The 13,492-nt window shown below is 42.3% G+C and overlaps 1 protein-coding gene across 1 annotated transcript in view; it reads left to right on the top strand.

Moving 5' to 3' along the window:
* The first annotated feature begins 789 nt into the window (after window positions 1-789).
* The window catches only part of LOC145349368 (high affinity choline transporter 1-like), a 28,450-nt gene continuing 15,747 nt past the window's right edge, over window positions 790-13,492 (top strand). Inside the window, exons 1-4 of the mRNA XM_080197884.1 lie at window positions 790-973; window positions 8,678-8,791; window positions 10,924-11,079; window positions 11,183-11,331. Of these exons, the coding sequence (XP_080054010.1) occupies window positions 790-973; window positions 8,678-8,791; window positions 10,924-11,079; window positions 11,183-11,331 (603 nt within the window). The remainder of the gene's footprint in view (window positions 974-8,677; window positions 8,792-10,923; window positions 11,080-11,182; window positions 11,332-13,492) is intronic.

The following is a 13,492-nucleotide window of genomic DNA, read 5'->3' on the forward strand; positions in this document are numbered from 1 at the left end:
CTTTTGACTTTTTTGCATTACATTATAGTATTTCAAATACATATCTTACAGCACTAATCTATATATTTCCAGAGGTTTAGATGAAGTAGCTCAATTTGAAACTGTAGTTTTAATTTGGAACTCTGCCAAGATTGAGTTATCACAAAGAAAGACCATAGTTATACCTCAATGTTAAAATTTGAAATATTTTGAATTATTAGAGATTTTCCCAGTTTCATGTTAGCCTTGTTGATACAAAGGAATGGCAGATTTAAAACACACTGATTCATTAGGCATTTTCCTTACACAGAATCACAGAATCCCCACAGTGCAGAAGATGGTTATCCAGCCCACCGACCTCTGGACCAAAAACACTCCCATCCAAGTCCCATACCCGCAACCCCACATATTTACCTTCCTAATCCCCCTGATGCTATGGGGCAATTTATCATGGCCAATCAACCTAACATGCACATCTTTGAATAAAATGGCTACTGATCATTCCTGATTTTTACAGTTGAGTGAGATCACTTAAGGTTAGCCAATTAAAACTATGTTACTTAATCTTAGGCTGCACATTTTTAAGAAAATGCCTGATGAACAAAAGAGCAGCCCATTCTTCTGGTGAGAATTTCATGTAACATCTTAGCAATGAATGGGAAATGACCAGACTATCTTCCATAAAAACATTTTAAAAGTTGTAAGATAGTTTTCTCTAGCAAATGCAAATGTACATCCGATGAGAAATTCAGTGCATGTACAAAAGGCTGAAAACAACATTTCCTTCTCTCCAGAAGATTCTTGAGGAAGATGGCTGTTAATGTTCCTGGGCTCGTGGCAGTTTTTGTCTTCTATGTGTTCGTCCTTGCAACTGGAATCTGGGCTGCTCGAAAATCAAAGCAGGAAGAGAAGAAATGTTCCGGAGATAAAAGTGAAGTGGCCATGATTGGAGGGAGGAACATTGGAACCTTGGTTGGGATTTTTACAACAACAGGTAAATATATATCTATAAAAGTAAAGGTGCTGAACGCCACTTTACTGCCAAATAAAAATAATCTTCTAGGTATAAAAGTTTGAAGGTCAAATTTGAAACACTTAGATTGAACAAACTGCAGTGTCCAACTTCCCTGTCTAATACAGTCACATTCGACAAAACTCAGCAAGTTGCCAGAGTAGATCTTAGTCGTCTATTTTTAAGGTGACTAATCTATGATGGGATTGGGCAAAATCAAATCCATTATTTCAATCGATAAGTATAGAAGGAATTCCAGTTGGTTTATAATATGCTATGTTCCCTGTCTGCTGGGCAGTGTTCTATAGGAAGTTGGAGAAACCGCAGCCACACTCGGCAATTCTAAAAACGAGGTGGCAAATTGGTGAAGCTGCAACATGTGGCTAGGTGCGTGCCTCAACAGTGGAAACAGCACTTTGCAGAGAGAGCTAAACAAGCCCACAACTAATTAATCAGAACAAAGATCCTGTAATCTTGCCACTTTAGGTTGTGAATGGTGTTTTATTTATTCATGGGATGTGAGCAACATTGGCAAAGCCAGCATGTGTTGCTCATCCCAATTAAGAACATCAACCACATTACAGTTTGTCTGGAGTCACATGTCGGTCAGACCAAGTAAGGAGGGCAGCTTTCCTTCCTCTCTGAGCCAAACGGGTTTCTATGACAATCAACTCTTGGCGCATCCTTTTCAATTCCAGATTTTTATTAATTACATTTAAATTACACAACTGCCCTGGAGACCCATGTCTCTAGATCATTAGCTCCGGCCCAATGACCTTATCAATATGTCACTGTCTCCCCATCCTCAACATTGTCAAAGTCCAGCAAGTGAAAGATCAGATGCTAAAATACCATTCCCAACCATTTGCAACCAGAGGTTTTGGATGGGTGATCCATCTCGGCCTCGGGTCTCTACCATTGTAGGTGTCAGTCTTCAGCCAATTTGTTCACTCCATGTGATGCCAGAAGTGGCTGAAGGTGTTGGATTTGGCAAAAATTTTGGTTGCCAGCAAATCCTGCGTGTAGTCCCAAAGATTTACTGTCCAGAGCTAGCCATGACTATGCTGTTTTAGTGTGGAAATGCCGGCATTGGACTGGGGTAAACACAGTAAGAAGTCTGACAACACCAGGTTTAAGTCCAACCGATTTATTTGATAGTAAACTCACAAGCTTTCAGGGTTAAACTCTTCGTCAGGTGAATGGAGAGTTCTGGCCTCAGACAGAGCATATAACAGCACAGACAGTTTACAGATTACTGATCACAGGTTTGTGATCAGTGCTCCTTCCACTCACATTATCGGCCACTTTAAGACTTGAATAGCAGGTTAGGTGTAAAGATTCGCATTCTAATCAGCTCTGTATGCTCTGTCTGAGGCCAGAACTCTCCATTCACCTGATGAAGAGTTTAACCTTGAAAGCTTGTGAGTTTACTATCAAATAAATCGGTTGGACTAAAACCTGGTGTTGTCAGACTTCTTACTATGCTGTTTTAGCATAGCCGTAGCATTAACCCAGGTATGTCTTGTCCAAAGAAAGCAGGACAGATCTAATCCTGTCAATAATGCCCCATCAGTGTGCTCTCAATCATCAGCAAAGTGATGGAAATGATCATCAACAATGTTAACAAGCAGCAGTTACTGACCAACAACCTGCTCACTGAGGCAGCATCTGTAAAGGCAGAAACAGAGTTAATGGCCTGAGGTTTTTGGCTGGCAGGGTCTTGCAACCCGCTCAACACATCCCCACAGATTCCACGTGTCCCACAGTCATTTCCCACTAGAATGAGTGTAATTGGCTGCAGGTAGGATCTCCGTCCTTCACTTCAGAGGAAGTTTCATCTTTGAGAGGTGTCAACCATTCTGACTGGCCAGCAGCTCCCTGTTCCCCACAGTAACAATGCTACTGTGGACAGAAGAAGAAATGAGGGAAGTCAGAACCTAGGCCAGGAACCCAAGACCCAGTAAGTTTAACGTGTCCCTGGGAGGGATGCGAAGGGGGCAATCAGGGTTTTGGAGGAGAGGTTAGGGAAGGACCTTAAAGGGGTAGCACCTGACCTCAGAAAGGGGCTTGTGTTTTAAAATTAAGGCTGGACAGGAAGCAACCTTTAAATAGTCATTAATCAATCAAATCCTTGTGGAATGTGCTCTTGCAAAGAGGGACTGGAGAGAGATGCAGTGATACTTGTTGAGTGATCCTGTGATGCAGGACTCTGTGATGCAGGTGCTCCATGAACTGTTCCCGGGAATGCACACTGAGACAAATATCAACTGCTGCTGGAGGATCATCAACTCGGTGAAAGATGCTCTTTGATCTGCCCAAAACATGCTGGTCTTCCAGTACAAGGAGTTTGTCCTCGACTGAATGTTGTAGACTGGCACAATCCTAAGCCCAGGACTATGTGCTGAGGGGCACACTAAAGCTTGGGGGAGCTGTCACAGAGGAGCAATGGAAAATGGTCACTGGCTAAGACCTCTCAACCACACTGATTCAAGGGGAGCAGAATCCCAACGGGCCATATGGTCCACAGAACGTAAATGGTGAATATTACATCCTTCTCAGCCATACTGAAGAACCTCAAAGTGCAACTATTTCTATGTAGACAACCTTTAGAAAAATCTTGCAACATTTGTAAGACCATTGTGAAATGTCTGAAATGTTTCCTTGACTGCCTCAAAGAGGCAAATGCAAGCTTCCTGTTTGAGGCCTTACCCACCCCAGTTTAAAGCTGCTGTATGGTTGGGGCAGATGGAAACCTGGAAGGAATCCCTCCCTTCAGTTTCATGCTCCCCACACCAGCTGAAAACCCACTGGGGTGGAGAGTAAAATTCTGGCCAATGTTTCCCACCAATGCCCTTTGATCAGATCAGCAATGTTGAAAAATGATTAATCTGAAACATTGGGCTGAATTTTTGTTTTACCAAATTCAGAAACAGCAGCTAGAATTTTTTGGATTGGAGCTGGCCTCCAATGGGGAAGTGATTAAAGTTCAGATTATTCCCTGGAAAGTCTCAATTAATATAGCACCCAGGTGTCCTGGTCACTGAGGGCCAATGGGGACTAGAATGGAGGTGGAGATACACTTTGACATCCCATAATAACCATCACTGAGGTTGCTGGTGCCCTAAGGAAGAGATTTGCGGTTTGTGTCAAAGCCTTCCCACTGCACTGGCGGGAAGCAAAGTATCCCAGGGAGTCAGAAACCTGGCAGCTGTGGAAGGGATGTCCCATATAGTTCATCAATGCTAACCTGGATCTCATGTAGGAAGCTGTGAGAGAGAGGAAGCAGATTCTCTTCCTGGAGGGTGACAGGAGGAGGCAAACTTGTCCTACAGTACAGACTTCTCCATGTTCAGCATCACCCCCTTCTATCTCCAGTTCCTCCTCCTCACTCACTTCCTACTTCTGCTGCTTCAGCAATGAGCTGTCTCCTTCCAGGGCCTCACTGATCTGCAGGTCCACCCCACTCTATGGGGCCATGTTATGGAGAATGCAGCAGATTACCACAGTGACTGGAACCCTTGCAGGAGATGTGCAGCATGGCGCCACCCAACTGACCCAGGCTCCAGAACTGCATCTTCAGAAGCCCAGTGGCTTGCTTTTGTGCCCTTGACAGCCTTGCCCTTTGCTCTTCCGCCCCCACAATGCCAAGGGATGCTGATGCTTGTCAAAGCCCTGCTCAGAGCTGAGTATGCACTCTTCCTGCCACCTGCATGGTGCCAAATACACCCCCCTTCTGAGTATTGAATTCTGTTCCCTTTCCAGAGGCTTTCTAGCCAATCTTTAATGTTTCTCAACCTATCACCAGTCAGGCACATAGCAGTCAGGACTTTTAGATCAATACCATGATGATAAAATTCTGCATTGCTTCAGCTGTCTATTTGCCTCTCACCCCCTTTCTCCTCAGTGATACAAAGTTGACCATCTTTCTCTTTGAGGCTGAAATTGTCCACATTATGCTTGCCCAATACCATATTGAACAGTTCTAGGAACGCAGGGGTTCTGTGGTCAAGCTTGAGCTGTATCTCCCTCTGCTGCTCCTGTTTGATTCTTTTTACACTATCCCCCAACATGAATTATCCAACACTGTCTCTTAGCTGAACACAGTCTGGAGAGTATGATCCAGAACCCCCTCATCTCACGATAATTAAAAGGCCTCTTAATCACTTCACATATAATTACATAAGAAAAGAATCTTGTCCAATGGCACTTAAAGCTGAATTCCCTCTAAAACTGACCTTCACTACAGTTGTCTCTAGCAGCCTAGGAAAATATTGTACGAAAGTGGCAATGCCACGGGCCAAAGGTTTGAAGCAAATGTTGCATCCAGCGCAGTGAAACCATTTTAATAGGGAATCAATTTGTTCACATTGTATGAAATACTGTGGGAGTCAGGGATTGATATGGGGGTCTGAAATTCCCATAAGACCACTCTAACCACTCCACTGGTGGAATAGCAACAGAGCAATCTGGTCAAGTGGAGAGGTTCAGATCCCATCCCAAATTATGTGAACACGGGCGACATATTGACACAGTGGATAGTACTGCTGCCTCACAGCACCAGGGATCCAGGTTCAGTTCCGGCCCCAAGTGACTGTCTGTGTGGAGTTTGCATCTTCTCCCCATGTCTCTGTGGGTTTCCTCTGGGTGTTCTGATTTCCTCCCACAGTCCAAAGATATGCAGGTTAAGTTGATTGGCTAAATTGCCCCTTAGTGTCAGGGGTAGTGGTAGGGTAAATGCATGGGGTTACAGGGATAAGGCCTGGGTGGGATTATTGTTCATTCACTCGATGGGCCAAACGGCTTCTTTCAGCACTGTAACGATTCTATGATTCCATGATCATTTATATATGTGGGACGGGCATATTTTTCTCCAGTGGAACACATTCTAACCATTTGGCATAGATGGCATGCTGCCCCATTGGTGTGGTGAAGGCTGAGGGGAACCTTCTGTAGAAAAATAGAACATGTGGCTAAATGCAAACAGTTGTCCCTCTGTCTGATTTCCTCTCTGACTAAGGGAAGTGGCTTTTTTAAGGCCTGTAGTATGACTCATGCAAACTCTTGGCTGACAAGAGTTCTCCTAAAGCTGCAGAATAGATGAAACTCTCAGAATCCTCAGCTGTGTCTCATTAGAGGTGGAACGGTCAGGTGACCTGCTCACAGAAATACCCTCCCTAACCCCACCAATAGAAAACGACTCAGAAATGGAGTGAAAAGGTCATGTAAGTGCTTTAGTTGACCTTTCATGTTGCAATTTTGGGTATTTTGGATGTCCATTTTAGTCTAGACCATAATGGTTGGGAAGCAGAGTCTTTTGTGAATTAGCCCATAAGAACATAAGACATAGCAGCAGAATTAGGCCACTCAGCCTATTGAGTCTGCTCCATCATTCAATCATGGCTGATATTGTTTTCAACCCCATTCTCCAGTGTTTTCTTCATAATCCTGATCCCCTTACTAATCAAGAACCTATCTATCTCTGTTTTAACCACACTCAATGATCTGGTCTCCATAGCCTTCTGTGGCAAAGAGTTCCACAAATTCACCACTCGCTGGCTGAAGAAATTCCTCCTCATCTCTGTTTTAAAGGATCATTCCTTTAGTGTGAGGTTATGCCCTCTAGTTCTGGTTTTTCCTACTAATGGAAACATTCTCTCCATATCCACTCTATCCAGGCCTTGCAGTATCCTGTAAGTTTCAATAAGATCCCCCTCTCATCCTTCTAAACTCCAATGAGTACAGACCCAGATTCCTCAACCATTCCTCATACGACAAGTTCTTTGTTCCAGGGATCATTCTTGTGAACCCCCTCTGGAGGAGAATTCTTAAAGTAGTGCAAGTTGTCCATGTTCCTTTCTGACTTCAAGGAACACAATCCTGAAGAATGATTTGTTCTTTTGTAATAGAATAGCTGATCATAGATTCAAGAATTAGTCCAGTGAAACTAAATTACAATGTTGCACCTTCACTAGTGTAAGTGTGGCATGGCAGATCTTACACACATTGTGGTTGTCAAGGCTGGAGATAGCAAATCCATGCATAATAGCTTCATTGGCACGAGATAGATCTAGAGACAGAAAACGCGTAGCTGCTGTAATGGTGGGCTTTCCATGAAGGATAAAATACCACAGCTAGATGAAGTCAACAATTCCTACCTTTGTGAATTATTCTGCAACCCCAAAATCAAGAAGCACTTTCATGCTTCACACTGTTCCACAAGCTCCTGAACAATCCCAACACCCAGCTTCAGTTCCACAGCTTAAGAAATTCCCGTAGTCCCACCTCTATACCATCCATTATGCTGAAGGGGTGTAACAAGTAGTGGTGCAACATTCATCTACTTAGGTCAAGATTCAAGGTTCAACCTTTCTGGAAAACAGTTCATGAAGAAACAGAAAAATGGAGTGACCTCATAGCATCCTCAAACCAATTGTAAATTTGCAGCCTACTTGCACAAATCCTTACAATGTATACATATGTGAACCAAGAAGATGGATCTCACACTATGGTGAAGTTAAACTGTTACCACAATAAATGAAGATTTTTTGGAATATATGTCAATCCATGTGAATGGTATACAGCCTCTGTCAGGAGTTCTTTGTTGTTTCTTTATTTCTATCACACCTCCAGAATCCAGTTCTTTGGTCAGTAGTTTATTTATTATTGTCACAAGTAGGCTTACATTAACATTGCGATGAAGTTACTGTGAAAATCCCCTAATCACTACACTCCGACACCTGTTTAGATACACTGAGGGAGAATTTAGCATGGTAAATGCATCTAACCAGCACACCTTTCAGACAGTGAGAGGAAACACATGCAGACACAGGGAGAACATGCAAACTCTGCACAGACAACCCAAACCGGGTCCCTGGTGCTTTGAGACAGCAATGCTAACCACTGTGCTACTGTGCTACCCCATAATACATCTGTAATGAGGTTTAGAGCTAAGTGTGTCTGACAGAACCCAAACTGTGTGTTGGCGAATAGGGTATCGAGTAACTGCTGCTTATAGCATTGTCAATGCCTCCTTCCAACATTTTACTGAAGACAGAGTACATTGAAAATGATGATTGGTCAGGCTGGAATCTTTCTGCATTTTGTGGACAGGAAAGACCTGGCCAGTATTCTCTATTATCAGATAGGTGCCAGTGCTATACCTGTACTAAAGCAAGGTCAAGATCACACAACTTAACTCCATTTCTAGATACATATAACACCCATCCATTGACTTTAAAATAGGAACTATATCAGATTCAGTACAAGAAAAGCAAATCCCACTCCTAAACACCACATCAGGAGATGGCCAAGCCTAGTGTATCCCCCGCTTAACTTCTCGAGAGAACCATAACCAAAAGAAAAAGTTGAATTTATATAGCGCCACAGAACATTCCAAGCATTTCAAGTCATTGACGTAGTTTTGAGGTGTCATTTTGTTGTAATATATGAGGGATGATGTATAATGATTTGAAATGAGTTAGCAACTTCATTGTAATTATGAAAATAGGAATTTTACACAATCATCAAGCAACGCATCAAAATGAACACAATTTTAACCCTCATAACATCTCCCATATATGCTAATTTGGAAATGATGCAAAATGTAGGAGTGACTATTGTAACCACAGCACCAAGTTACGATGAGTTCCTGTGAACCATCTTACTGTTGAGCTTTATTTTTTACAGCAACGTGGGTTGGAGGCGGCTTCATCAATGGAATTGCTGAAATAGTTTATCTGCCACATCGTGGAGTAAGCTGGACTCAGGCACCCATTACCTATTGTTTGAACCTTGTTCTTGGTAAGAGCTAATACACAAAATGGCACCAAGTGAGATTAGTCCTGCAACAATACAAGCAAAGATGCAACTCTCTTGAACCAGGGTAAATGTGTAAAAACCGTGAGCTTTATCATTTTTCAGCTGCTTTCCTGGAGAAAGTATTGTGAGATATATTACACCAAAGGAATTTACTTAGTCTTTTGAGGATGTTTATAGGCTGTATTGGTTTCAATTAAACAACATTTTCAAAGCTTATTGGATAACAAAAGCACAGTGAGTGACATTCTAGTCGAGAAATTAAGTGGTCAAGTAAGTGATGAAGATGCAGTGGTACAATGCACTGGCACATGAATGTGCTTTATCACAGAACAATAGGGTACAAGTTTTCACCTACAATCTTCTAAATTCTTGATCTCAGTTGTATAACTATGAATAAGCAAGTGAAGACCAAGCACTTTTCACAGGAAAGGAAGGAAAATTGGAGGGAAATTTGGTTGTTCTTAACTGTTGTTGAATAGAAATGGACCATTAGTGGAGCTTTGAGAATTAATCACTTCCTGTTTCACGACCAGGCATCTAAGGATGTTGAATAATGTGACGAGAACATCAAGGGGGGAAGATCAGGATACTTCAACAATAAAAGATATGGGCTGGATTCTCCCCAAAAAATTCTATGTGCCAAATTCGCATAAAAATGGGAGTAACATCCACTGATTATTTTGGAGTGATTTTCAGAATGAATCTCCCACACTCTGCGCACTGCAGAGTGCCCCAGTGAGAATCACGTTGAAAATCCGGGAGCGGGATCTATTCCTGCTGGAGAGGCCGGCAGCATAGCGCTGAGCCACACACTGCTGGTCTCTGATCAGTCAATCGTTGGCCAGTCTCACGGTCCATCATCCCTGCCCCACCGACCAACACCCCCCTCCCTCAACCTCCACTCCAGATCACTGGTTCCCAGACATCTCTATCCCCTTTCCTCCACCTGCCATTCCTGATGTCCCTGAAGCCCTCTACTTCCCTGCCAGGCTCAACTATTCCCCCCCACCCTCAGCAATCCCAACCCCCCCCAAAACCCCCACCGCAGCCCCGACACCACCCCCCCAGCAGCCCCCATTCTGATGACCAGCCTAGATCAGTCCCTTCCCTCCCTCTGCCACTGATCCCAAATGCAAAGTGGCAGCAGGAACCCCCACCCCCACCGACGACCTTCCATAGGTCCCGTCCCTATAGACCCCGGTCGCTTGGCACTGCCTGTGCCCGGTGGGGGGCCTCCATAATCCTCCTTTCCTCCAGCAGGCTCGGACCACCAGTACCCCGCTCATGAATCACTCCTGGCAGGGGGGGAAACCCTTGCGGGCTAACAGGCTTGAAATTTGAATGCAAAGAATTCACGATTTACTGTCTTGGAAATGGTAAACTGAAGAAATCCCAAAGGTTCACCATCAGAGCTTAAATAAATATGTGTCTCAGTCAATGTTATGCATCACAAGGAACACAAGATTTGATGAACAGATTTGGGTGCACAAGATTTGGGTGCACAGTTCCTTGTAATCTTATCATATGTACATAGATGCAGTACCATACATTAGGGCGCCAAATTCTTTCATTGGGTTTATGAGATTTTGGGGGTTTGGGATTATGTCCTATTTGTCTTGAAAAAGCTGGAACTTCCTTCAGCTTTTAAGACAATTGAGAGCAAAAGGTCAGAGCTGGGAGCAGAGACCAACTCATCCACACATTCCTCCTGCTTTGTCTCAATTGACATCAAGGATTTAGTGCTGAACAAGTTGAACTCTACCAATATTCAGGAAGGAAGTGGGCCCCAACAGCCTGAGCAACTGAAGGGGGTGATTCTACCTTTTAAAAATGTTTATTAAGATCAGCCCCTTTACATAGGGAACCAAGTAAAGGACCATGGCTAGAATTGGATAGATTAGGCTGGAGCAGAGGAGGGGTTACTGTTTGAGTGCTATGGATAGTGATTTGTACCACTGATGTCATGCTAATAAGATGGCCCTTCCACTGGGTGCTATCAACTCTGGTGGGGTTAACACTAGGGGATGCTGTCATGGCAGATCCTAACAAAACAAACAGAATTGCAAGCTGTTTATCTGTTATAAATACATTAGCTGCTTTTACTTTTGACACAGGTGGCCTTTTCTTTGCCAAACCAATGAGAACCAAACAATATGTCACCATGATGGACCCATTCCAGGTGAAATTTGGTAATGGCATGAGTAGCCTCCTCATTATCCCGGCTATATTAGGAGACATATTCTGGTCTGCTGCCATTCTTGCAGCATTAGGTACGTTTTTAAAAGTGTTCTGAATATACACATATTGTATTTGTTGACTGGATTATTGATTATAATTCCATGGTTTATGATCAGTGATTCATATCTATTTCAGGTGCTACGATGGCTGTTATTTTGGATATTGAAACCTATTTGTCCATCATTCTGTCAGCTTGTGTGGTTATCATATACACATTATTGGGTGGCCTCTACTCTGTGGCATATACAGATGTGATGCAAATGGTTTTTATTATTGTCAGTCTGGTAAGTCTTTTCTATATATGAAACCAGATTTTAAGAATTCTGAAGAGGTATCTTTGTAACAGAATTAATCCTTTCCTCCTGGGCAAAAGCAATTCAAACAACATAAAAGGTTTGGACATACATAAGTAAATGGGTTTCATCCATAACTATAGCCAAGTGTCTGTAACCCCTTCAGTGCATCCACTGAATCCTACATCCATAAAAGTCACCACGTCAACAGCACCATACAAGTTTCCTCAGGTTACACTTGTTTCAGGGATTTCATTCCATTGCTCCCCAGTTTTCAGGTATCTATGTGTGGTCACATGAATCCAAAGCAAATCAGCTGATTCAATGTGATTAAAAGCCTCATATCTGCCCTGCTGCTGCAGAAATAGTGAATCTTAATAAAATTCTTGAAGGATGGCGCATTTTCAGGCTATTCCTGGAGAGGAGATTAGAAATTCATCAAGGCTTGTGCAGAGCAAATCAAGCCATTTACAGCAAAAGTTAGCACAACAGAGAAATTAATAAGTGCTTGCGATCTGCAGCCTCACTTAGAAGGGAATTGTTTTCCCACTTTTCTATAAATACCCCCTAATTTGTACCATCTACAAGTTGCACCGCAGCAACCTGCCAAGGCTCCTTTAACAACACCTTCCAAACCCACAATGTTGACTATCTAGAAGCACAAGGATAGTGGATACATGGAAACGCCAATGCTTAGATGTTTCCCTCCAAGCGGGTCACCATCCTGACTTGGAAATATATCGCTGTTCTTTCACTGTCACTGAGTCAAAATCCTGGAACTCCCTAAGCGTGCTATTGAGTATCCCTACACCACATGGACTGCAACAGTTCAAGAAGGTGGCTCTCAGGCAAATAGGAATGGGCAATAAATGTTGGCCTACCCAGTAACATCAGCATCCTGTGAAAGAATGAACCCCTAGCACTATGAAACTTCATCAGATCAATTATGCTGATTGATTCATGGAAGATTTTCCACTGAGCTGCTTTTTATTCATTCATGAGATGTGAACATGGCTGGCTGAGCCAGTGTTTATTGCTCATTGCTAATTGCCCTTGCACTGAGTAGCTTGTTAGCCTATTCCAATGGTCATTTAAGAGTCAATTGCATTGAGTCACATGTAGGCATTGAGTCACATGATGGCAGATTCCTCTCCCTAATGTACGGCAGTGAACCAGATCAGGTTTTTACAACAATCAATAATTGTTTCATATTATCATTAGATTTTTAAGTTTCATCATCTGCTTTGTTTCCACCTTTCTAGCAAGATTTTAATCTGATTTGCTCCTTTCCCCAGTTTCATCCATTTTACTATTCTCCAATAATCTCAGACTATTTTACATATATTAGAAAAGTTCAGAAAGAAATATTGTAAATGTTCTCATGTTATTAGAATATGACACAATTTTACAGTTATAGGAACTTTCAAAGCAAAGTGTATTTTACAAGTAATCATCACTGTTAGTTTATATAAGATTCATAGGGAAATAAATATCACTGCACAAATCAAAGGGGCATAGCTACTTATTTTTCAAAAATAATAAAAACATGAAAGGCCTAGCTCTAAAATAAGGCAAATCAAATAGATCATAAAATACAATTTCTATATATACATCTTTAAAAGCCAATGAGCTGTCAAACTGCTGTGACCACTTTTCTCCAACAAAAATAACATATTGAAATTTTTCTGGGATTGACTTGGTTGTAATGCCCCTTGCAAAATAACAGGCTTATCAGAAGATCTTTCACTTTCTGCAGTCATGATAAGAGAACAAGTTCTCTTCCATCCTCTTTGAAGTATGATTTTGCAATCAATTTGATAATTATCTTTGATAAGATTTCCATTTTGCAATTGCAAAATGCAATTGAGAAGAATGTTCGAGAATCAGCGAAACATGACAATATTAACTCCGGGAAGGAGCCTTATTCTAGGTTATTTAAATACAGTGACCTTGAATGCCATGGAGAGGTTCTGCTAAATTGCTGCTATAACTGCAGAAATAGTCCAATAGGATACACCAAAGGATAATCCAATTGTATTAGGTACTGCTGATTCAAGATTCCTTAAGCAATTTCCACTCACCACTTACAAAACCAATCACTTCAAGGAGTGCCTTCAGCTCTTTTGCCTGGGAGAAAGCTTCCTAGTCTAGG

Source organism: Carcharhinus amblyrhynchos, chromosome 10, assembly GCF_965287045.1.
Source record: "Carcharhinus amblyrhynchos chromosome 10, sCarAmb.v2.hapA, whole genome shotgun sequence".
NCBI lineage: Eukaryota > Metazoa > Chordata > Chondrichthyes > Carcharhiniformes > Carcharhinidae > Carcharhinus > Carcharhinus amblyrhynchos.